A 27,196-nucleotide genomic window follows, 5' to 3' on the forward strand; every position below is an offset into this window, starting at 1 on the left:
CGATGAGAATATGACTTGCATTGAGTTTTTATTTTATTCTTTCTGGAGCACAGCTCTCCCTATTACAACATTTCTCTTTGTTCTACAGCCGGGGAAAAAAAAGCTTTGATCTTATTAAGTATTTCCAGGCTTAGAGTAGATGGCATGGCTGGTATCATAGAAGAGTATGGTCTGAAAATTGATAGCATGTGCCTGTTACAGGTCAGAGGTGACTTTTATGTTCTTGAAGAATGAATAAATAAATGATAAATTATGCTAGTCATCTAAATCTTAAGACCTTATTTTCATTTTTGTTTTTTAAAATGAACTTCTGTCCTGGCATTGTTTGTTACTTGCTAACTTGTCTTACCATCCCTTCCCCCTCCAAAAAATGAAAGAAGATTAAGGAAAGTGAGTCATAGTTAATCAAGTTATTTTAGTTTCATATACATTTCATACATAGAAAGAAAGCAAATTTGTCCATTGTAGTTTTTATGTTAAAAACCATAATTTTCCTATTAATTTGAATCTATTAAATTCTCTCTTCAGTGGATGGAGCTGCATATAACCATCCAATCCAATCTATATACCAAAATTAAAATATCTCACTTATTTTATTTCATTTTATACTTAAGGTCATTATCATACAGGGGTATATTTTAACACATTTAAATTTTATTTCTTACTCCTTGTTAAAAAGCATACATATCTGAGAGAGAGAAGGGGAAGGAGCACCCATGTTCTCAAACTGCATTGCTTTTAAAGTGTAACTATAGAAAATACACCAGACCCATACACTTACATTTGTTTTTAGGCTTTTTTAAAGTATTGAATAGATCATAGGCAAATAAAGATTGATCCAAAAAGATCTTCTTCCAAAGGCTTATTAGATAAGATTGTGTGGTAGATAATATAATTCTCCACAGGTAACAGATTCAAGAATATGTCTACATAAAAGAAAAAGAAAAGTTAAAATATTAACCTGATTCATCCTGATGTTTGAAGAAATCAGTGTTCTACTTTATAATGTGCAATATAAAGTGGTCTTTTGTATAATTTCTTCAAGCCATGAACTAATATGTGTATTTGATAAATATAGAAGCTGAAATATTTATGTACCTAAAATACACATTTCTTTAGATTTAAAAGGACAAGCAACTGCCATCACTAATGAAGGATATTTTGAAAGGAGTCTAGTTTTCAAAGAACTAACTACATATGTGTTCATTTTTCTCTTGTTAATGTCAAGAAAATTTATTTGAATAAACATCAGTGAAGAAAGTGGGGAGGGGAATTGTTGAGAAGGAGAACCCTGAATTTCTTTTACTACAAGATTCAGAATTGTGATCTATTGAATGAGGCCTTAATTTCCCAAACCTTGAACTAAAGAAATTAATGAAGTGTTTGAGGCACAAAGTGAATATTGATTAGAGACACAATACCTTTTGAATTGCATCAGGTGGTTATGTTAATCTTGTGAGGGAAAAACACAGAAAAGGTTAGCTATGATCCAATTGTAATAATCTTCCAAGGAACAAGAAGACAAATTATGATTCCATCTACTTCTTCTCCTTTCCCAGGACTTTTACAAAGTGCCAGTGTTTATATGGATTTGTTTACTTGGAAGTTTTTGCAAAGGTTTATTTTCTAGAAGTAAGGAATTAACTTCACCCGCATGGAGAGGCAGCCTGTACAAAAAGAGGGAAGGTTCTAAAATGTATTTCTTACATTTTAAAAAAGATTTAAAATAATTTTACTAAATTCATAGAAATATTATGTCAAACAACTAATAGCTCTCCCTGGAATTCAAGTACCCACTGTGTTTTTTTTTTAATTAAAAGTTTATGTTTTAAATTTTGGCTTTACTCTAAAGCGGAATTCAAAGTTCATATTCAGCTTTAAAGGAAAAGTTATTTCATGCTTTTGTTATAAAACTAGGAGTTTGTCTACCTTTTGGTACAGTTCAATTTTTAAGTTAAATATCATACAAAGAATTATCCATTTTTAAATGTGATCTTCAGCAATATTGGTTTTGTTTCAAGGAAGATCCATGCTCTTGGGAAAAGTGGTACGCCATGTTGGATGGAAGGGTCTTCCTAATCTAGGCAAGGCTCATTTTTGTAAATGAATAACTATAATTCCCTAGAAAAGATTTAAATTTGATTGTGCACTATTTCCAAGAAAAGATGAGGGAAAGGTCCAGGTATTTTGTATAAAAGCATATATTTTTATATATAATATAAGCTAGAACTTCCACTTCATGAGGTAGAAATTGAAGTATGATCAATTCAAAGATATCCTTAACCTATTTTCTTTAGAAAGGAAGTATTTGAAGAGACGAAAACTCTATGGCCACATGTAGTTATATAGCCATGTAGATAACTCAGTGATAAGTCTGTCCATTTATAGAAGTTAATATCATTCTGAAAACTGGTTCAGGTGAGGAAAAATTTGGCACATACTGCCTCATATAATTTGTTTATCCCAAGAACTACATTGAGCAAGTAGGTTAAAAACTCATCCTAAAAATATCCAGTATCCATTTTTCTTTTGTACAGTTTCCTTATCATTTTCTAAACCAATATTAGTTACTATTTGAAGAAATGATTTTATAAAGTTCTTTTTATTTCCCTGTAGAATTTTGCTTCAGCTTTTATGTTAAACTACTTAATCCTGAGAGAAGTAAATTAATGAATTAAATTTGTCCATAACCATATACTATCCCCAATAAGGTCAAAACTAACATTTCTAAGTTAGGACAATCTTGGCCTGACCTTTTCTTTCCACAAACTCTAAGGAAAAGCTGCTGAAGATATTGGATGACTAAAAATTTTACATTAGTTGGCTAATTTTTTTTTTTTTTTGGTCCCAATTTCTTTCCTGTCTCTCTTTATCCCTTCCTTTTCCCAAAAGTATAACTGACTTCATTGAATAAACCTCAGAATTTTCTTTTCTTGGCTCAACTGGGTTCAACTGCCAGTATGTTAAACTACATACAGTTTCTGCTTAGAGGGTATGTTGTCAACAGTGTACTTTATTAATGTTTCAGAGTGAAGGTTATGTTCGTTTCCATGGGCCCATGAAAACAATGAAGGAGGGGATCAGGTGCTATATTGGTGGATCTATATTTCTTAAAAATGTAGGTGGCTAAGGAGTGACACTCACTGATTTGTGCAGTATATTACTTCAGTAAACATGTATTTGAAAGCTAGTTCCCTAGAAATTCCATAGGCTATAAATCTCAGACTGGAAATTGAGATTACTACTGAAATAAAAGAAATTAGATTCTATAGCAGTTGAGCTATGGCCATGAACATGAAATTAAACTTAATAGTAAAAATCTGCTTGCCTTAGACTAAAAGGACATTTTTTTTTACCGTAAGATAATTACAATAATCACTTAGATAAGGTTTGAGATATAGCCATGGCAGAAAAATTACAGATTTGTTTATCTTCCTATTAAAATCAGATTCTTTTTCTATTACTATAAGAATGAAATTTGGTGTGATTTGTGCTAAATGTGGTATGTTTAAAAATCTCGGGGAAGAATGTTGATTCTTTTATATAGAAAATTATTTTTAAAAGAAAACTTTCAAAATATAGACATTAACATTAATTTATATGGACATACTATGAAGTTTTTTCCTGTGATATAGTATAAAAAGTGTTTAGCATATTAAAATGATGGCTTATAATGTCCATATACTAAGAAGGATTTATGTGATGATCCCTTAGATTTTTTAGGTTGATGATGCTATATTTTTAAGTACTTAAATGAATCTTTACCCCATTGGGTTTAGAAAAAGAAAACTAACATTTATTGGAAAGACTTTAGTAATAATTTGTGACCTTTTATGATCAATTTAAATTGTGTCATTTTTTTATGCTCACTTAAATTTTAAATTACTCTAAACTTTTGTTTCTCCCATTATGTTAAAATTATACAGTTCTTTCTAGGATTAAATTTCTTTTTTTATATGTTGAAAATATTTTGTTTGTGCTGGGGGGCAAGGATGAGGCATAAAAAGAGGGACAGAAAAAAATGGATTTACCAATTTTTTGAAATGAAGAATTTTGCCAAGTTACTTAAAATTTCAATCCAATCATTTATAGAAGCAATATTAATTTTTCAATTGCAGCCCCCCAAAATTATTTGATAATACTTTGCTAGGTGATTGATATTAATATCATATTTATTTAGGCTTTTTACTGTTTATCTTCTTTTTTATATGGATAAAAATCACTAAACCAGAATTTTTCTTATTTATTGCATGTTACATTCCTATATACAAATGATCAGTTTTCAATCAGCAATAACAATGTTTTTTTACGTGTGTGTATGTATGCAAATGACTATATTATATATTGTCATTTCCTATATAATTTCCATAGACCAATAAAATTTTTTAAAATATTGACTTAATCAAGTAGCTAGTTAAAATTTTTGTTCTTGAATAGTAATTTTCAGATATGCTTAAAAATGAACTGTGGAGAAAAGCGCCTAGTTTTTCTAAATTCTTGAAGTTTGGCCCATAATTGTACATTATTTATGCTTATGTTTTGAATTCAAGGAAGCTAAGGCTTATTTCTAATTTATTATATAGGACTTGATTGTGTTTTTAGTGGCTTAAATTTGGTTTGTTTGGGTTATTTTTTGTTTTGTTTTCTTTTTTTGTTAGATCTACTTTATTAGTTAAAAAATGTTTTATGATTCAGAGTAAAATATAAAACTGCAGATATGATGATAAAACTCAGGCTTTCCTGCACATAATGAGTGTAGTTTACTTTTGAAATAATATTGGCTTGATATTGATATTGTGTCCATCACAAATTTCCAAAGTTCACCTAGAGTTTCCAGTTGTTGGAAGACAAGGTTGGTGTTAGATAATTTGGAATGGTCACTTTATAGTAATGAATCTGCATACATTACAATATTTAATGATCTTGAAGGTTGATAAGGCCTGCTGTTTCTGGCCATTCTTTTTGAGGATCTGGTTCAGTTCCAAATGTGAGGCTCTCTGCAAAGGAAAATATTTTTAAAGCCTCAGAAACTAGTTGTGTAATAAAACCAATATGTTCAGGAAAAAAAAAAGATAAATTATCTTTGGAGAGCCAGTTGGAAGCCATCCTCTTTTCTAGACAGGTGAAGCTATCCAGAAAGTGTTGTTGTCTGGTCTGATGTTGATTCCTGCTTTGGGGAGTCATGAAAGCTTATGGAAATCCCATTGTTTTCCTGAAATAAAATCCGTAGCCTAAAAGTTTTAGAGTACAGGAAGTGGACACAAACTTCAGATAAATTACAGGAGTTTTGAATAACCTAACAAACACACCCTTCTCTTCTCCTTCTGGGAGCAAAAGAGTTCATCTTTTTGGGGTCTTGGTTTTTTTATCTGTAAAATGGAAGGCTAAACCTTGAGGCCTTTTCTAATTCAAAGTCTATGATCATATATGTGTGGTTATTGAGGAAAAATTCTCTGTTTTTTTCCCATTTATTGGAGAAATCATTCACAGCTAGTAGATTTGTGTGTGAGTGCTTTTGGAAATTAAGATGTCGGTATCTTGCCATATATAGCCTGAGCTACCCATCTAGGTAACTAACAAAAAATGTTTGTCCTTTTAAGCAAGGGCCTCGAGGTCTTTTTTTCCGTAGCAATTATAAAAGGATTATCATAAGTAAAGGCCAAATGCTTTCTAACCAGGAATAGAATATGACAGTTTCACCAAAACAAAGAAAAATGGTTCACCTATCTATTAAATCTGAGGTGGCTGTTCATATAGTCAAGCTGAAAACTTCAGGGAGAAAAAATATTGGTTTTTGCCAGAATGGTTCAAATTGGCTGCATGAACTGACTCATTCCATGGATAATTGTGTAATCATTGCAGAGAATAACTGTGAATATCCAGCCTGGAATTACTGTATCCTTCCTGGAGCAATAACAGCTTGCAGCCTGGGAAAAACCCCAGTTAGGATATTTTGTGGGTATGTTCTCTTTGGCCAGACCCAAGAGAGGGATTTGTCAGATTTCCAACCTTGTCTTCTCTCAAGCTGAAGTTGACCCTGTCATTCAGTTCATCAGATAGTTACACCCCCACCAACGCTTTTCCCAAAATCATTTTTATTCTTTAGAAATAAAATAAGTCTTTTTTTAAAGCCATAGTCGAAATTCTGGTTATTTTGAACAAGTCATTTTGAAATGGTGATTGTAGTCTGGAAACAGGTAAAATAATCATTAGATGGTGAGCTCCTCAAGGACTCAACTGTCTTGTACCCTTCTTTGTATCTTGGTGCTTACTTAGCACAAGGCTTAGCAAATAGTAGACACTTAATAAATGACTGACTTAATCAATTGACTAAGTATCTAACACATGCGAGGGTAGCATGGGTAGCTTAAAAAGTCTTGAACTTTGAATTATACAATCATTGGATTAAGAATTGAGAGGGATTTCAGGCATTGTCTGATACCCACAGTTGCATGAGTTGTTGATCTCTCACATTTGGAATGCTCTTCCACTTCATGGAATGTCTAGATTCACTCCAAGCCCAGTTTAGTTACCACTTCTACACAAGGTTTTTCCTCATCCCTTGCCCCCCCCAAAACCCCAGTTATTAATACCTTCTCTCTTTTGAAATTGCTTTGTATATGCCCTTAATTTACTTATTTACCTATTTTAGTAATACTCTCCTTTGAATGTAAGTTTCATGAAGGCAGGGGATCTTTTTATTTTTGTCTTTTTTTCTTCAGTGGCCTGTACACAGTAGGTACTTAATAAAGTGTGTGTTGAATTGATTTAAGAGATGTACCCAAGTTCACAAAAGTATAGAAAGTAGCACAGCCAGAATGTGAACCAAGATTTTTTGAGTCCAAATCTAGTGTCCTTTCATTAGACGGTGCTAAAGTTATATGTATTGAATATTTGGGAATCTGGTTTTTCATTCTTACCACTTACTAACTGTTTGGTCATTGGGCTTGTCGCTTCTAGAAGGAGTCATTCACATTTCCTCCTCACCCACTCCTCAACTTTATGCAACTTTTTCTTGTCCCCATCTTCAATTGAAATTGATCTCTCCTAGTTGCCAATTATCCATTAATTATCAAACTCGTTAGCTTTTTTCCCTCAGGTTTTGCTCTCTTTAACCTTTATGAAGCATTTTTTTTTTACAACTGACCATTTCTTTCTTCTAGACGTCTTTCCTGCCTTGGCTTCTCTGACAGTGTTTCTCTTTGTCCTCCTGCTTAAATCCTTTTCCATTTTCTTCCTTTCCTTAACTTGTTTTTTTGTCACTCCTTAAATGTGTGTGTCCACTTCAAGGTTCTGTCCTTGATACTCTTCTTCTTTTTTCCAATTTCATGGTTTCAATTAATTCCTTTATGTAGATGTCTTCAAATCTAAGTCCTTTCAGTCTCTTCCCTGATCTCTAGTCCCACACTTCCATATTACTGCTGAGAAGAACCATTGACAACTTTAGCTTAGAATGTTCAAAAATCTTCTTCTCCCCAAAGACCTGCTATTTGTTGCAACTTTCTATATCTATTGATGGCACCATCATCCTTCCAATCACCCAGGCTTTATACCTCAGAACCCTCTATTTTTGTTCTATATCCTATCAGTTTCCAAAACCTGCTGATTCTATTTCCACATTATTTTTCTCATCTGTCTTTTCCCTTCCAACTTCAGTCAAGTTCCTCATCCCCTTCTACCTGAAGTACTCCATTAGCCTCCCATTTGACTTCCCTATCACCAGTCTTTCATCTCACCAATCCATTTTTGCATTCTTTTACAAAAATATAAATCCTAATGCAGAATATAAATCTTGAATGGCTTCCCATTGCCATTGAGATAGCAAACAAAAAGTTCTTTACAAGCATAAAAACTTTGAAAAGAATATGTTGAATTTTGTGTATGTGTATGTATGAATAGCAAGCAGTATGTAATAAAAATCAATGTTTTCATATACAAGCTTTGTTTTCCTTTTTTTTGTCTCCCCCTCTCCCCCCGGTAGAAATTTATAATATTAGCATTCTCTATAATCTATCTCCATCCTATGTCTCCAGCCTCATTTTATCTTTATACCTTATATTCATATTAGGATCTAGCCAAATTAGACTAGCTATTTTCCTGCCTTCTCTCACTTCTGTGTATGTTTGGGAAATCCCTATGTTTTTGCAGTCCTAATTCAAGTGTCCATCCTTTTGTAAAGTCTTCCCTGGGCCTCTCTTTGAAAGTGTTCTTACCCTCCTCAAGTTTTCCTCCATTTCTTGTCTAAATCTGTTTCCCTTGCATATCTTATTTGTATATATGTGTGACTCTCCATCATTAGATTATAAATTCCTTGAGGAAAAATGTCATCTTTACAGTGCCTTGCTGTTAGGGGGTACATACCTATTCTGTTTGTTGCACTGTTGTAAACTTAAAGTCTCTGAACCCAATTTTTGTCAAGTTTGAATTGAGCATAAATAATGCCAGTCATACTTACCTCATAATAATTTCGAGGATCAATTGAAATAATGTATATAAAAACAAATTGTAAAGTATACATAAGAATAGTATTCTTTTTTGAGTAACTGGATCCAACTAGATAACTTAATGAAATCCTTTGTTATTTCTAAATAAAGTTTCTTTTAAAGTTCCATTTGGAATTTGAATTGTAGAGTTTAGTCTGGTCTCAGAAGTATATATGCAAACACATGCATACTTTTTTTTTCCTTTTAAATTCCGTTTGTAGTAATACAAAATCAGACTTGTGATTTAAACTTATGATTAGGTCATTAACTAGGAGGGGGGAAAAACTGGCATCCATGGGCAGGTGATCAGGTGACATAAGAGGCCTGGTTTTAATTTGTGGGCAGTACTGATTGTAACTGAAAGAGACTTGCTCTTTTTGTGGAATTGGCTGACTGTTTCCCCACATCTGGAGTTAATAAAGTCCCTGAGACCACATCAGTTGTGTTTTGCCGCAAGAACTCTTTGATCTGAAAAATCTAGACTGGCACAGCTGCTGCTTCCTAACATTGCAGCTATGTTTTTGCAAGCTATAGTTAAGATACCAAAACAAGCAAAAAAAAACTTTACAAAGTTATGTGCCCAAGCTAGTTCTTCTTTGTCACTGTTTGATGAGACCACATTGAGAATCACATATTTCATGACATTTTTTATCATGATAAAGCCTCAGACACGTGTTTTTAGGACATGATAGACTTGTAGAAACTAAAGATTTTCTCAGTTTGTGTTTAAAAGACTGTAGAAAATGTCAGAGGTATAAAAATTAAAAATGAAAACAATCTTTTACATGCACAGTGTATGTGAAACTAGACTTATATTTGGAAAGACCTGAATTCAAATCCTACTTTTGAAACTGGCTATGTGACCCTAGATCTATGACTTAACCTTTCTAAGTCTAACTTCCCTCATTTTTTAGATCCCTTCCTGCTCTAAATCGATGAACTTGTGATCCCTTGATTGATAATGAGTCTCATTTATTTCTGAATGTTTAATGTAGATTTCTATATTAATTTATGCAAATTTCTATATCTCAGCTGAATACTGTTTAGCTTTTTTCCCTTGTTCTCTTTGACAGTGATAGATTAACCATTAACATGATAACATATGCTGCTTTATTTGACCCAATAGAAAACTTGTAAACTAGTAAACCCAGTTTTTGCCTTTTTATGTACTATTGTAAGCCTGAACATTTTAATATTTGATAAGGGGAGTATGTCATTTTTTGAGTCTGATAAATTGAGTATGAGTAAAGTTGCTATATGAGGCAATGAAGTATAAATTTACTGAACTTAGTCAAACTTTGTTTTTCCCCAACATGTGAAACTTAAAATTACAAAAATTAACTTTCTCCAGAATTATAAAAACTTGAATCATTTCATTTCATCGCACTGTATACCACAGAGAAAATTCAAGAATTTGGTATATCATACTTCCAAACGAACAGGTGTATGTTTGCAACATTATAAGAATAAATATGTGAGATAAAAATATAGGATATCTTTTTTTTTTCATTTTCATCAATATATTTTTGGACAAGTTTGGTTAATTTCTAAATTTTTCATTCATTTTATACCTCTTGGAATTATAAAAATGGGAGAGGGCTTCAATTATAATAAAATTTAGAGGAGGAAAGATGGGAAGAATCTTAATTCCCCAAAAGTTGAACCTACATGCTAAATGTGCATTAGTAAAGTTATTCCATTCTGCAATAGTCAGCACTGTGAAAAAGCCTTAGAATATGAAAGCATCCTTTCAACCATTAGGAAAGGAAGCACAGTAAGTGAACCAACCACTGGACTTCCCAAAATTCCCTTTCCTAGAACATCTGCTTTGCATAGATTTTCTAAAGCAAGAAGCTTAATCTCAGCCTGCCTAGATACCATAACTGTTAGATACATTTTACTCTGAATTCTTAAAATTTTGAAAGTTGCCATAATGAATATCCATTAAAAATAACATTAACCGGGGCAGCTAGGTGGTGCAGTGGATAGAACACCAGCCCTGAAGTCAGGAGGACCTGAGTTCAAATCTGGTCTCAGATACCTAATACTTCCTGATTGTGTGACCCTGGTCAAGGCAAGTCATTTAACCCCAATTACCTCAGCACCCCCCCCCCAAAAAAAAAAAACCAAATGTGTGTGTGTGTAATAAAAATAACATGACCATTTTCAGTTTCGGGGAGCCACCAGAAAAGTGAAAATGTGTTTTTATTTCTTGCATAATTTCTTAAAAAGTCAATTTCTAAAGCTTATTAAAGCTTTAAAATTGCACCAAGACTTTTGGTATATACATTTAGAGGTAAATTTGGGGGAAAGACCTATAAATCATAAAACCTAAAGATTTAAACTTCGGGAGATTTTGAATTTATACTTTCTATTTTGAGGCAGCTAGGTGGTAGAGTAGATATATCACCAGCTCTGGAGTTAGAAGGACTTGAGTTCAAATTTGTCCTTATCCACATGATGCTTACTAACTTTAATGACCCTTGGCAAGTCACTTAACTCCAGTTGCCTCAGAAAAAAAAACCTATATTTAAATTACTAGAGAAATTTTCATATTTCCTTTATGGTTTCATATACTAAAATAGAGGCTGGTGACTTCTGTATCCCCTTTCACATACTGTGCATTAAAAGATTTGTATTTGGTTTATTTCTTTTAAATCATATTTGGTCCTATGTTAATGTTGTACTCTCACAGCATTTTGATATGTTAGTTTTTATAAACAATCTAATTAATATATAATGTCCTTTACAGCTCTAAATTTCTGATTCTGTGAAAATTCTCTCATTGAAATGAATGTAGTCCTTCATGTTGCAATAAAATTTAATGTATTGGTATTAAAGTAATACTTGTCAATGAAATAATTTCCCCTGCTTCATACAGATCATCTCTTTGTTTTATGGGTAACATCATCCTATCTTTTCCTGGTTTCATGTGTAGTCCATACCTATCTAATTTCTTTTTTAAAGATTTGTTTTCCCTGTTTGATTTCAGCAGCTGCCATAAGGATAGTTTGATTATTAAGGTTATTTGGCTGTCTAAATAGTTTCCAAAGTGATGAGAATGTTGGTCACTTGCCAGTTCAAAATGTTCATACTGTGCTTATCTGAAATAAAGGTTTACCAAGGGAAATTGGTACTCCACTGACAAATCAAAATGAGTTGTTGTGTTTTTGTTTGTTTTGTTTTTTAAGCAGTACCAGACTTGAAAGATTATTTTGTTTTGAGCTTTAAAATCCCATAGCAAAATATAGATTGTACATTCTTTTTATGGCAACCTTATCAAATTAAGAAAGAATCTGATTGCTATATGCCCTATGTGTTTAATTCTCAGTATTTACATAGGTCATTCACATTTTATCTAGTTTAATTAAATTGTAATTGTTTGGTATTTAATGTTTACATCAGGAGTTTGGATTTTATGGATCCAGTTTATCTTTTGAGCCATATTTAGTAAAGGTTTTATATTCTGTATTTTGTGCCACAAGACTGTGAGATTTGTGTTTTGTAAGCAAATTCAACATTATATGCCTTTATCCAACCACCTGGTTTAATTGGCACACTGTAGAGTGTGTTATGGGGATGCTCATGGTGTTCTGCTCTGGCAGTTTGCTAAAAACAAACATTCAGCCAGCGATCGAATTGTGCATTATTTTTCTGGACTTATGTATATGTTTTGTGAGGTTTGGGGCTCTTTTTTGAGTACTCGATTCAGCTTTACCTAAGTGTTAGCCAGAGAGCATGTATTCTTTTTTTTTTTTTTAAATTTTGTTGGTATTTCATTTTAAGGTATATGCACCATCCCCAAATTCGGATGATTTCAACCGAGAATCTCCTAGTTATCCATCTCCCAAACCACCAACCAGTATGTTTGCTAGCACTTTCTTTATGCAAGGTAAGTACTTTTTAAAAATAAACAAACAAAAAACCCTAGAAATGCTACTGTGATTATCTTCTGCATATTAACTGACACTTTGGGTCATAAAGTTTCCAGAAAAGAGTGGTTGCTATGTGACCATGCAGGAAGTTTGATATAAATTATCTAGGTGTTTCTGAGTGAAATAAACTGTCCTTTGATTTAAAGGTTTTCCAGTGACGTTAATTGCTGACTGCAATTTAGGTGGATTACCCAGCAGACCAGATGGGCAGTCAGCCAGTCTTAGATTTGTAAGGACTTCAGAATAGCACATTGGAGTAATTGAGAAAAATGAGAAAAGGAATTCTTGATCATTCTGAAACCTGAATGGACAGCTTTTATTGACAACTTGTTCAATTTTTACCATTTACATGAAGGATTTAGAGTAGTATTATACCTAGAATTTCTAATATAAATATGGTGCAAAAAAGAGAGAACAGAGTAAGACTTTGTAAGAGAGAAAAAGGATTGCGTTTCCTTTACTTCATGTCTAGCAAATGGTTTTACTTGGTCTGATGTGGTTTTAGACTGGAAAGCACACATTACACGTGAGCAATAAATTACTATATACAGAGTTGTTTGACTTTTACATTGGTAAGTGAAGTCACTATTAACACATTTTGGTTAGAGCCTGAATATAATATAGTAATTATCAGTTATTTAAATCTTCCTGAAAAAATTTTTATTTCACTTTGTTAAAATGTTTTTAGATGATATAAATTGCCTATTATAGATTAATAATTTTTTCCATTCTATATTTGTGATGAGTGCCACTTAACTAAGTTTGCAAGCTTCAACCTTTCTCCTCCTGCCATAGTCTGGCATTTTATCACTTTTCTTGATATGAATCTGGAGTTTCTAAAGGTTTTTGTAATTAGCTCAAGTACTTGATATTTTCTCAGCTGCCAGATTATATTTCAACTCTTGAGACTAATTTCTTCTTTTTAAATATAACAATGCAACATGAAGAAAGGAGAAGTAAATGAAGAGTCTTATTACTGACATGAGAAGAGGAGAAATCTAGAGAGAAAATTAATTTTTATATCATTATTAAAGTAAAATAAATTCAATTTCTTTTCTAAGAAGAATTTTTTTTTCTTCTTTTTAGACGGGACCCACAATTCTTCTGACCTTTGGAGTTCATCGAATGGGATGAGCCAGCCTGGTTATGGTGGAATTCTGGGGACCTCCACTTCTCACATGTCACAATCCAGTAGTTATGGCAGTCTACATACACATGACCGCTTGGTAAGATTATACTCCACAATTAAGGCACATTAGCTTTCTGTTTCTACTTTTATTTCTTTTAGAATTATAATTATAAAATTAGATTCTATCAAAATGTTCATATTTGAAATACTTCTCTGCTTAACGCATTCTATGTATGCTTGTAAGAAAGCAGCCCTGACACAATTGAAGTTCCTCAGCTGCTAACTTGCAATGTTCTCTTTTTGACATATTGCAGTCATTGTTTAACCATGTGTGCATGTTTATTCAGGAAGTGGAGCTGATGAGATCTTGTCTTTTTTCCCTTTTTTTTTTCTAGAGTTATCCTCCACATTCAGTTTCACCAACAGATATAAATGCAAGTCTTCCTCCAATGTCTAGCTTCCATCGAGGCAGTACCAGCAGTTCACCTTATGTTGCTGCCTCACATACTCCTCCCATCAATGGATCAGATAATATTTTAGGTGAGTATTTTAAGGTTCAAAAATCATTAGGATCAACTTTTTGGATTATCTGTGTTCTTTTATGTCTTTTTGGTTTTTTTAAGTGAGGAATTTTTTTTTTTAATTTTCATCCTTCAACCTTATAGTGTCTGAAAAGGCATCTATAAAATCATCATATTAAATATATTACAGATGAAATATTTGTTATATTAGTGTGATAGATGTAGAATTTCTAAAAAAGCATACCTCTGAAATAACCGTGGCCATTTTACCATGTTTATAAATGTCAGAGGCATGTAAACTTACTTCATAGTCTGAAAGTAAACTCTTGGTTCGTTTTCCTACTCTTAATGTCCAGGAACCAGAGGGAATGCTGCTGGAAGCTCACAGACGGGCGATGCACTTGGCAAGGCTTTGGCATCTGTGAGTATTAACACTGTATTCAGTAGTAATTAGAGGTCATTGGGCTTGAGGGGGGGCTCTTTTTTGGATTTTAGGTATCATACATAAAATGTGGTCCTTAATTTCTAGACTTCCCTATTATAATTTCCACATTACAATTATACAACTCTTTGTTAATCACCAACTCCATATTGAATCTATAGTTGATATGTAAGCTTAAATTATTCAAAAGTCTTTCTCTCTCTGTCTCTCTGTTTCTGACTCTGATTCTCTCTGTCTCTCTTCTTCCCTTTCCCCTTCCTCTTTTCTCTTTTCTATGTATGTGTACATTCATATATACATATATGTCTATACATATATTGTATATCAGATAAAGGAAGTTACTATTTTTTTTTTCCTTCATGAAAATTAGCGTTCTGACTTCATTTGAAACATTTGCCTCCTCTATATATGGATCAGCTGTAAGTAGATGGAGAATGAATTTGGACATTTTGCATCCAAGACACAAATAACAAAGATTAGTAGATCAGTTCATTCATAAAGGTTTAAACTACATGCTCAATGACCCTTTAAAATAGGTTGAATGGAACCAAGAAGGGCAACCCAGCTACTCCCTTCAGATTCAAAGAATAAAATGGATTTATAAGGAATTTTTTTTAAAGGCAAAGTATTTTGCATATAAAAGAAAGGAAAAAACCAACAACAGAAAGACTGTTTATCATTACAGCTGCAGTTGATCCAATCAGGAAAAAAAGAAATGAGAGAACAACATTGCAGATGCCAAATTCATTTTAAGAATTGATGCTAAAATGAGTAAAACTGTGTTTTGGGAAATTCATAATAAAATTACCATAGTATTATCTGGAAGAACTACTTTATATCATACTGTTATCAACATATTAATAATAAAGCTCTGATTATGTTTTAGTGTCTGATTCATAGACAGTCAACTTTAAATCCTTTCTTTTCTCACTGCCAAATGGAAGCAAGGCAGTCATCTCTAACCCACAAGGAGTCTTAATTTGATTCTTGTAGTAATAGATTTATGCTTCAAAGTTCAGAAGATTTTCCCCAAGCTGCTTCCTATTCTTATTTTCTTCTTTTCCTAGCAAATATGCTCTTAGAAATCTCATAGACTTGACTTCTTTCTGACACCAACAATCCTGATCCCAAGTGGATCTTTTGGGTCCACATAGCAGGTGGAGTATTTCTTAATAGAACTGATTTTAAAAAGCTATCTCTGATATTTTATGTAGATAAATCACATATATAAAGTCTCTGTAATCAGAATTATGAAAACAAAACAGAGCCAAACTCTAGCAGCTGTATTCTTAAATTTCAACTTACTAGTGAATTGAGATTTTTGAGAGCAGTTCCTGATACATTTTATTAACTCATAAGTTCCTTCTGAAAGAAATGAGGTGATTAGGGAGTCTGTTAACCCAAATGGAATTTGGTAGCAAGTATTTCAGATGCAGCAAGACTAATTAGCATTGAGTTTGTGAGATCCTTTTGACTTTTAAAATATTATCTTGATGGTTATAAGGAATACCTCTATGAAAAGAGGAATGAAGTGATTTAAAAACAAAAGATATCAATGAAAATGTATCTTTAAGTAATATGGCATACTTAAAAGAGAAATCTGTACTTTGCAAACTGCTTTCATATACATTATCTCACTTGAATGGCAAATATCTCTATGAGGTAGGGAAATACAGCTAGGGAATATAAAACTTCATAATGCATTTAAGTTCTCTGCAGAAATCTTGACTTGTGAGACAGCAAAAGTTTCTGACATTCTCAGTGATCCTCAAGTGCATTTTCAGGTACCTCCAGGTCCTTGAGTACTTTCCCTTATTATGAGTAGTGCACTAGCCAAACCAGGTTGGCATTTGGAAAGAATTCCAAATTTACTATGAGTGGAAGCCAGGGAAGAAATGTTTAATCTAGTTAGTGGGTGGGCTTTGGTTGTCATGGAAACTTAGCTCTGTCATCCTATGTTTTTGCTTGGCAGGAGCAGCCAGGTCATTCCATAAATCATTTCTGTCATAGCTGATGGTGATGCATTCCATCTGCTCTATCACCGCATGCCATAGTCTGCACACTTCAAATCCCTTGCTTCAATCCATCTGCTGCCCTCCCTCTCATCCCCCCACCTCAAGAACACATTTCCCCACCCCCACTACAGACTTACTTTTAGAACAAATAGATTTGTTCTTTAAAAATAATTAATTAATTAATAAAACATTAGATTGTCAAGGGAGAATGTGATTACATAGTTAAACATGTGAAGGATGGAGAGAAGAAACTTAATGATTATTACAGTAGAAAATCTGATAATATACATTTCAAATTTTCCATATTGGAATACTTTATTTGGAAACTGAGTCTAGTAGGTCCATAATGATATCATCTTAAAATTTTAAATTCTTTACATTTTTAAATGTTTAAAAGGAACATATGATTTTAAACATAGAAACCCTCATCCTTTTGTTAAAAATCATTTCTGGTTCCCAAATTGTCTGTTGATGTATATCTTAGAGAGGCCTTTCATGTATGAAACATCAGCGGGTACAACCTTTGTTCTTCAGTTTAGGTATTAAAGCACATGCAGAATACTGTGTGATTAAACATGTAAGGCCAGATAATACATTTGCAAAGGTTCTTTTATTTTAGGTTTAAGCCAGGATAATTGTGGTCTTAATCTCAGGGTAGCAAGAAAGAGAATTGTACATGAAAGTATTTACACAAAGTTCCCAAAGCCCTGTGGATTATGCATTAGTTTAGATAATGAACTAGTGTAGATAGAAAGAAAAGAAAATCTGGGTATTCGTGCCATTTCTAATGTGTTTCCCTGAACATTTGCCAGACAATAACCCTTTAAGATTGTGCCCATGGAGGGTTATATGGAGGAAGAAACATCTGGTTTATTTCAGTGCCTAATACCAAATCAAAACACTTGGTCTTTAATTTAGAGGAGATCAAACAGGAGGACTGTTTAACTTTGTTGATTATATCAGACCTCTTTGTGATAATTTATGTTTTGATTTCTACCTCAGAGCAAGAATAAATGTGTTTTTTGTGATCTTGATGGTTAAATGGCCAGTAGTCCCTAACAAAAGGAAAGAAAATTCAGGGAAGTTGACTTTTAAAAGTAATTCATGAAATAAGTTTCTTTGTTGCCTTTGACTCAATAACATTAGCATAACAAAGATTAACTGAAATGTGCACTGTAGTGTTTAAAAAATTGGGCTAACAGCTCGGAGGTTTGGCTCTGTGGGCTCTCCATTGTGTCCTTTTTGTCTAAGGCCCTTTTCATTAGACCCTGGCTTATTGGCACCCTGCTGATTGGAATGGACCATGACTGATAGGAGGAGGAGTCTCATTTGTTGCAGTAAAATGAGTCATGTTACCGTTTAAGCCTGGCAGAAGGTATCAGAGTTATTCATCATTGGTCATTTAACAGTACAGCAACCATGGATTGCATGCAGAATGAGCTCTTACTTTGTGTTTACGTCCTGGTTTCTAAATGACTTTTTTCTTCCCCACCCCCATTTTTAAAGTGCATGACTTTTCCCCCCTTTTCACTTAACTCCACTGTGAGATCTCTTTAAAACTTGAGATTCCAATAGAAAATGTATTGTTGATTAGTCAAATTGGGTGAATGCTGTATTCCAAATAAAGCATTGTGTGTGTTGAGTTTTTAAAAGTAACACAAGTTTTACAAACTTGGGAAATCTTTGTCTTGACAAGGCGATAGCAGAGTATGGTATGAAAACCAAAGTTGAAGCAAATGGTGTATAGGGTTTTAGAATAAGCATTCTTGTTTTACATATTGTGTCATTATAGTCACGTACAGATTTATTTCTTTACATTTATCAAAACAGCGTGGAAAAAAAAGAAGGTATATTGCATCTTGCCAAGTTGTCTGTAAACTCAAGAGACATATTGCTAATACACTTGTATGTATCATCACTTTCAGTCCTGAGGTGGGGTTGGGGGGGGAAAGGTGTCAGTGAAGATGATGATTGGAGAAAGCTTTTATTTGGGTTAACCAAGTTACAAACATACTAGAAATGCTTTCTTTCCCCCTCCCCTATTGTGATAAATTTGTGTTACCCTTTTCCTCCTCTGTGAATGCAGTCATTAAGGGAAAAGAAGAGAGTTTACATATATTTTGCATAGAGCAGAGGAACAGTTTTACTCAGTCACTGATAGGTAGTAATCCTCATTGTCACTCTCAGTTTTGCCTGTTCCTCTGAAGTGTAACCTCTTCCTTCTTTTAGATAAAGGAGCTGTCACCAGCTATTGACATACTTAGGGAATCATTTGGTTGCAGTAGAGAGGAAATCAAGGAAATTGAGGGTTGACAATCCACTTCCACCCTTGAAGGACTGTATCTGCCAAATAGAGTAACATTGGCAGCTTAATGTGTTAGGAACAATTCCTGAATACAGTCAAGCTTCACTTTAACACTCATCTCAAGATTTATACCATGGAACTGCCTTAAAACCATCTCATAGTACTTCTGGTTCTTCAATAATTAACTCCTAACTGTATGGCTTGCTTATATGACCAAATCACTGTATACTAAATTGTACTTTTATCAAAATGTATTATAGCAACAATCTAATGTACTTGTCTAGCATATTACACAGGTTGGATTTAGATGAATCTGAGGGTTAAAGCTCAGTACCTGCTATCAGCCAGTTATCTTTCTTCCCTAGTACTTAAAGGACTTTATAGGTAATGTTAGATTTTTGTTTTGTTTTGGGTTGCTGCTGTTGCTGTTGCTTTTGTTGTTTTGAGTTTTTTTTTTTTGTTTGGGTTTGGGTTTTTTTTTGGGGGGGGTGATTGGCAACATCTCTAAGGGAACTGTGAAATGAAGCCCACATTTGCTATTGATCCATTCTACTCATAAGCACATTAAAGCTTATTAAGTTGGCCAGATTTTTAACAGTGGCAGAATTAAATGGATCTCAAATTTTTTTCTTGCATCATTCATTTGGCATGCCACCAAATCAGCCATTCGAACAGCTTCAAGAATGCCATCAAATTAAAAACAGTTTTGAATCCTAGGATCATAGTCTAATCATAGGGGATTTTATAAAAGTAAACATCAATCAGTAAGCATGTATTAAGTGCCTACTATATGCTAAGCACACGGGAATACAAAGAAAGGCATCAGAGGCATAGAAGAAATGTTAGTTGACATTTACCTTACTTTAAAGCCTTGTCTAGTTTCATTTTAATCATAAGCCCATGTTGATTTGCATAGTTGATCTAGATCACATATGTAGAAAAGCCACTAGGACTCAGAGTGTGACCACCAGCTAATTTTCACAGATGTCACCCAATAATTCTTAGAGGGCAGCAACTTTAAATTAATTCTAAGCATCAGTGGAATAGTAATAGTGACCACTGACAAAACGTCTGCCTCCCTGTACCAATTTCCTTATCATAGTCATCTGAGCTCCTGCTCTTTACATGTTTTCCAACTTGATTTCCCAGTTTCTAGTTTTTAATTATTTGATAATGATCTTTAAAAACTGTATAGCTGAAATGACAGTTTAGTAGGACCTTATAAAAACTGGTGCCTTTTAGCTGAGTTAGTTGACTTTTTTATACTGTTTGGAAGTCACATCATGTTTTTTACAGAAGTTTTCAGGTTTGTTAGTAATAGTTTGTGAAATTACTGACTATGCATTTCTTTATAGAAAATTGCATTATCTTATATCCGTATGGATTAATGTGAGGACCCACCCAAACTTTAGACAACATTCAAGTTCTAAAATTCAATCTTCTAAAACTTATTTTAGTAGAAGCTTTGAGAGTGATATCATTCAAGATTGAATCCTTTCTATTGGGAACAACTTTATAACCACACTTTCTTCACTTGATGACATTCAGGGAATGGCAACTTGCTCCCAGCAGTTGGCCAATTTGCAATAAGCTGGTTACATGCACACTTCTGAGAGTAATTTGTTGTATCCATTATGGGCACAGGATTGGCCCAGAAGAGGTCCTTGGTACCTCAATTGGGAGAATTTGTGAAATATCTGTGGTTTATTAGGTAACCTTTAAGGAAGTGCTACAACTATTTCTATTGGCATAGAAAGTCACTATAATGTAATATAACTGCTTTTTTTCCCTTAATAAATGTTCTAGAATTTATACATTCAGAGGTATGTTATTAACCTCAAAATAGTCATCATATGAACTATTTCAATAATAATATCATTGTTTAAAACATTTTTAGAACCTCTTTTATAGATTTGCCTTCTGAATCTTATAACTACTCACAAAAATAATTTTTTTTTCCTTCTGAGGATATATTTGATTTTTTGGAAAATTGCCCAAAGTCATTTGGAACCAAGTCTAGTGAACACTGTTGGTGATCAAATTGGATACTGCTATTTCTAGTCAAAACAAGCTTTTATTTATAAAGTAATGAGTCTGACTTTCTTATGGCAGATTATACATGATTTCTGAAGAAGAAGTACTTCTAAGGAGAGGTATTCTGAAAATGTTTTAAGCATTATCAGCTTCATAAGGTGACTACTTTAAAGGACACCAGTTGGTCACATTTATATATTTTATGTCCTGACACAGATTCCCTTATTTTTCTTTTTCCTTGATCTCATTACATTCACACCTTATCTTTTAGTAATCATCTCCAAAGCTATTCATTATTTTCATACCACTTTAAATAACCAAAAAAAAAAAAAAAAAAAAAAAAAAAAAGCTAACAAGTTTCTCTTCTCCAAGTTCACCTTACAATATAAATCATACAATGCTTTTTGAATGTTGTATAAAAAACTGAGGCTCCACAAACAGAGACTCAAGTCTTTGATATACTAAAGCCGTGCTAGGATTGATCAGTAAATTTTTTTAAAACCAAGTTATCTTCAAAGATGGCAATAGAAGATAAAATATATATATAATGCAATAAGTAGTTTTCATTTTTCCCTTTTTGAATCAAATGTTGATAAATAAATTTACATATTTTCATTTTGTTAGATTTATTCTCCAGACCATACCAGCAGTAGTTTTCCCTCAAATCCATCAACGCCAGTTGGATCACCATCACCTCTTACAGGTATGCTAGATTTTACTTTCTTATTCAGTAGTATGATTGTTGCTATTATTTTATTTTGAGTGGTATCAAAGTTTTTTCATGCCTGAAATCAAACTATGATTAGAAAAAAGTGTGAAAAAAATCTGTACACTAAGAAACATTTTAATGACATAGCTAATTTAATTGTTATAATTTCTTATAAAAGTTCCATAAATGTTAATTGACAGCAAAGCAAATTATTGTTTGGAAAGAGAACCTATGAGAAGAGTAAAATCTCTTGTTTTAAAAGGTAAAATGCAGCTTATCTTTTCCCTCACAGCCCAGGTTTACATTGTATTTTTATGAGTCTCTGTGAATTTGACCCATGGCTACTTTTATTTCTTTTAATGGCCTATCTTTATTTGTATCCTCTCTGAATCTTTATATGTTAACATGTATTCCACAGACTTAAGAAAGATACTTTTCTCTGTTTAACTTTAGTTTTATGGAAAGAGCCCTTATGTGAATGACTTACATGTGGCTAAACTTTAAAATATTTAGAGTAGAAAAAAATGGGGGGATAGCAATGTGGGCTTTTTCCTTTTTTTTTCCAAACAAAACCACTTCTTGCTAGTAGAGATATATAAACTGTGGAGATTTGCTTTTGCCTGTTGCCAAGTCATTATGACTTTAATTAAAAGTGTAAGTAAACATTTCTCAAGACATTCATTATTGTTGTGATTGGGGATTTTTACCTTTTTAATGAATAAGTTAAACTAATATTAAATGATTTATTATAAGTTAGGGTAAATTGGGAAATTTAAACTGTGCTCTACTTTCTTGACCAATACTGTAACAAAGTCAACAACTCTGGAGAAACAAAATTGCTGAGTCTGATCTCGGGGAAGTAGCTAGGCAACTTAGCAGTCAGGGCCACCAATACTTCCTCCTACAAACAATTTGACCATGAATCCATTCACTCATGCTGATCAAGCAATTACTTGTGTCCACATAGCTTCTCAAGCCTTCTACATTGCCTGATCTTTCTGAAAATCAGGGCTCTTGGATCTAGCCATCTCCCATCACCTGTGCTTTGTGTATGAATGTTGCATGTCTGCTAAGAAGCATTCCAACGTGGAGATGATGAACTACTGGCAGCTGTTTACAACTCTTAGCGGGTACTGCAGTTTTCTCAGACACTGTGGCCTCAGCTGTCTAGTAAAAGTTGAACAGCTGTTCCCCACATAGACAGAACTATGAAAGCCCCATTGACTTAAAGTTGTTGTTTAAAAGGGAGCTGGAATTACAGGCAGAATGATGTAACTTTAACCCTGTTCAGCCCCTGTGGCACAGTTTTGCTAAATTACCAATGTCAGTTTTACCACAGCCTGTTTCCCTTTCTCGTCTGATATACCCACATTAACTCCTACTAAATATGTTCGTTTCTCCCCCTTCTCCCCACACCCCACACACCCTTACCCTATTCTACCCCACCCTTCTTGGCTAGTCATCTACAAAAGCTGCCTTTTTGTTTTAATTAGCACTGAGTGGAAAGCCAGGCAGCAGAAAAAGCTGGCCTTGCTTCTGAAAGTCTGGGATCAAAGGGCCTATCAATGAAATGAGAGAATTGTGCCCTATTTACATTTCTTAAAATAATGGTTCAAAATAAAAATTCAAGTTATTCTTCCCCTTCCCCTCCCATATTTCTTTCCTATTTAATGAGTATTACTTTCTTTTCCCCTGTGATTTGGTTGATTAATGAATATCTGTGGACTGAGAGAGGATATCTGAGCAGCTGCTTTTAAGTAGTTGTTTTATTTCCTTTAATGGCTGAAAAATTCATGTTGAATACTGTAATGAAGAGATTAATAGATTTCTTCTTTGATTCAGCAGTCACATTGAAAGAAAAAAAAATGTCTTATATGTCATTCTGCTGAGATAGCAAATCAGAGACTCTAGGTTTTATGCAGGAGCATATCTTCCTCCCCTTCCCCGGTCCTTCCCCAGTCCTCCCCCTTAGCATCACTCTCTACTACTACCTTTACAATAGTAAAGCAAAAATAGAAGGGAAAGGAAAAAAATAAAGGTAAAATCAATTTGTCAAAAAGTATTGGGGAAAATAAGGCAAATCAGTTTTTTTTTTATTAATAAGACATACCACATGAAATATAGAAACTCCTCTGTGGAAAGACATGGCCTCTTATCATCTGGGGAGAGGGGTAGAGAAATACTTTCCCTTTAATTTCCCCTTGTGGTGTTTCATCTCTAGTCCGGCCTCCATAAGCAACAGAGGAATTTAGGGAGTATATACAAGGGCAAAGATATACACATCCTTTTCAAAATTGGCTTTCTTCTTTAAGACCAAAAAGCCAGACTTCTGTTCTCTCTTCCTTCTTTGCATGTTCCTTGGGAACCTTCCAAATTATGGCAAAATCCCTCACCTGGAAAAAAGTCTTTACAGAAGTTCCTAAGAGGTAATTTTGTTTGGGAAAAAACAGTGAAGAAAGTAAAGAAAACAAGTGTTTTCTTAGATGGCTTGGAAATCAGGCAAGTAGTTTTGTGTGTGTTGAGGAGGGGTGGGGGGAGATTACTATTCACTGTGCTCTAAAACTTTTTAGTTAGTTTTGTACCAAATAATCTCAATTTTCCCAGCAAGACAAAAGTCAGAGAGAGAAGGAAAGTAGTTACTTTTATACCTGCAGGTTGGGGGAAGGGAGCAGAGTTTCCAAGTTGTAGGATTAAACCCTAGTCTTCCCTTTGATGTGGAAATATAAAGGAAATATAATGTAGTGGAGATAGCCTAGACTTGGCATTAGAGGACTTAAGGTCAAATATGGCCTCTGCTGCTTATTCCTTTGGTCATCATAGACTTTAAACTTATCTTTAAATAAGAAATTTGGACTAGATCTCTTAAGGATCCTTCCAGCTCCAGTCTGATCAAAAATGAGAAATTTCCAATAATCCTAGCGTCCAGCATTATCCTTCAAATCACAGAAATTAAATGCTAGTACATGAATGCAAATTAAAATCATTCATCAGGTATTTTTTATCAAGCACCTACAAAGTGTAGAGTACTATATTTAATGACCTTAAGAGTTATAGGGAGGCATGGGTCACTATCCCCAAATCTGAGGCACTGCCAGCCTAGAAAATGTATCTAACAGTGCAAAGCTGTGAATTCTAAATACAAATAGATTAGTATGGAAAATAATATTAGCAACAGATGGAAGATGAAAAATTTCATCCAGACCAGGATGCTCAGGTCTGCAATTACAGGATAGGTACTCTTTGAAGAATGCCTTAAATAGAGAGAAGAGTAAAAAGGATATTCTAACTGAGGACAATAACCTGAACCAAGGCACAGAGGTGGGAAATAGTGAAATCAATTTGACTAGAACAGTGTTCACATAGAGAAATGGTAGGAGATAAATGATTATATAATACAATACAATACAGGCCTAGACAGGCCTAGACTGCCAGGCAAAAGTGTAGGCAGTGATATACCGTTAAAGGTCTTGATTAAGCATGAGAGAACCACAGAAATGTGGAAATGCTTGTGCTGGATTTCTCTCTGACACATAAAATATTGGATTTAGTTCTCATAATTAATTAACAAGCCACAGTAGGTAAAATTCCTGCTAAATCCCACCCAGAGTGAACTATGCTTTGTAAATCAGATCAGTAGCACTGGATGATTTGATGATCAAAGCTCTTCCAGATTTTCTTGTCAGGCAGCTCTCATTGTTCTTATCCCAAGCTATCTTGGTTTCTGAAAAAAAAAATTATTTAATGTATCTTAATATCAGGTACGTTTACTACAAGGCTTTCTGAACAGAAGCCAGTTTTCTTGGTTGCTCTGCAAAGAGCCGAAGGCACTTTCAAAAAATAGTTTACTAAGTTTCTCTTCTTAATAACCAAAGTACTAGGAATATTTTCTACCTAGTAATAATAACATAGTAAAAGTGAGACCTCTCATTCATCTTCTGTAATGTAGTCTAAGCTTAGAATTGGCCTTAGTATGTTAAAGGAACATAAAATATTAAAGCTGCCAAGGATCATTGAGGTCCAAACTCCCGATTTTACAGATGGGAATACTGAGGCACATTAAGAAATTTAAGTGATTTTCTCAAGGTCATAAATACAAAAGCAGACCTCTGAATATAATTCCACTGTTCTATCAATAAACATTATCAATAAATTAATCAATAAACATATATTTTAACATGTTTAATATATATTGGATTACTTGCTATCTGGGGAGGGTGAGGGGAAAATTTGGAACACAAAGTTTTGCAAGGATCAGTATTGAAAAGTTATCCATGCATAGGTTTTGAAAATAAAAAGCTTTAATAAAAAAATAAAAATTAAGCATTAGATATTCAAAGATTAGTGAAAACAATGCTTTCTGGGGCAGCTAGGTGGCACAGTGGACAGAGTACCAGCCCTGAAGTCAGGAGAACCTGAGTTCAAATTCAGCTTCAGACACTTAACACTTCCTACCTGTGTGACTCTGGGCAAGTCACTTAACCCCAATTGCCTCATGGGGGTGGGGGGGGGAGAGAAAGAAAGCCAACCTGATCAGGGTTTTTCTTCAAGTAAATTAGATTCTAACCAAGAGAGACAACAGCTATGTGTGTATGTATATATACACATATATATTCATATGTAGAAATGGATACAAAATAGATACCAGTTGACTTGTGAAGATACTAACAGCTTGGTGAATCAGGCATTGCTTCCTGACTGTTTCCATGTAAAAGGGGGTGTTTGAACAAAACACTAAAGGAAAGGGAGTAATTCTGACTGAATCACTTCTCATTTCTCACTTCTCACAGCAGGTGAGAAGAGAATGTTTCTAGACATGGACATGGGAGATATCTGGGGCAAAGGCATAAAGGTAGGAGATGGGGTGGTGTGTATGAAAAGTGAGTAGGAGGCCAGTGTAACTAGACCACAGTGAATGTGCTGGGGAATAATGTGCATTAAAAATAGATTGGGGCCAAGTTGTGGAGAGTTTTAAGTGTCAAACAATTTATATTTGACTCTGGAAATAATAGGAAAGTACTAGAATTTGTTTGTGCTTTAGGAAAATGGCAGCTGATGAAGAATAGAGAGGAGAGGGAGGTGACTTGAGGCAGGGAGATGACTTCACGGGGCAACTACCATTATCCAGGAAAAAAAAAAAGATGAGGACCTGACCAAAGTGGTAGTTGTATGAATGGAGAGAAAGCAATAGAAGCTTTTGGACTATTCTCTTGATTTTCTATACTTCTGTATTGATGTTTCAGTTAATCATTAGATTTAAAGAACAATTGTTACTACTGCAATTATTTCAAATTTCTTTAAGAAATCAAGTACAGAAGCAAATCTGTACGCCTAGAATTCAGCATCACTGTTTGAGAGTGTGGTCAGCAGTTTGTAGAGATGGGAGGGAAGATAGTGGACTACACTCCAGAGTTTGATGAAATGCTTCTTCCCACACTTCATGTTGTTTAGTCATTTTTAATCACATCCTACTTTTTATGATCTCATTTGTAGTTTTTTTTAACAAAGCTACTGGGATGGTTTGGCATTTCCTTCTCCAGTTCATTTTACAGTTGAGGAAACTGAGGCAAATAGGGCTAAGTAACTTGCTCAAGATCACAGGGCTTGTAAGTGTCTAAAGCTGGAT

At 33.9% G+C, this 27,196-nt stretch overlaps 1 protein-coding gene across 5 annotated transcripts in view; it reads left to right on the top strand.

Moving 5' to 3' along the window:
- Positions 1 to 27,196, top strand: part of TCF12 (transcription factor 12) — a 407,755-nt gene that overhangs the window by 351,826 nt on the left and 28,733 nt on the right. For all 5 annotated transcript variants that reach the window (XM_051980716.1, XM_051980717.1, XM_051980718.1 and 2 more), the window contains 5 exons: positions 12,270 to 12,375; positions 13,505 to 13,644; positions 13,943 to 14,087; positions 14,425 to 14,489; positions 21,489 to 21,567. In XM_051980716.1, coding sequence (XP_051836676.1) covers positions 12,270 to 12,375; positions 13,505 to 13,644; positions 13,943 to 14,087; positions 14,425 to 14,489; positions 21,489 to 21,567 — 535 coding nt within the window. The remainder of the gene's footprint in view (positions 1 to 12,269; positions 12,376 to 13,504; positions 13,645 to 13,942; positions 14,088 to 14,424; positions 14,490 to 21,488; positions 21,568 to 27,196) is intronic.

This window comes from Antechinus flavipes, chromosome 2 (assembly GCF_016432865.1).
Source record: "Antechinus flavipes isolate AdamAnt ecotype Samford, QLD, Australia chromosome 2, AdamAnt_v2, whole genome shotgun sequence".
Lineage (NCBI taxonomy): Eukaryota > Metazoa > Chordata > Mammalia > Dasyuromorphia > Dasyuridae > Antechinus > Antechinus flavipes.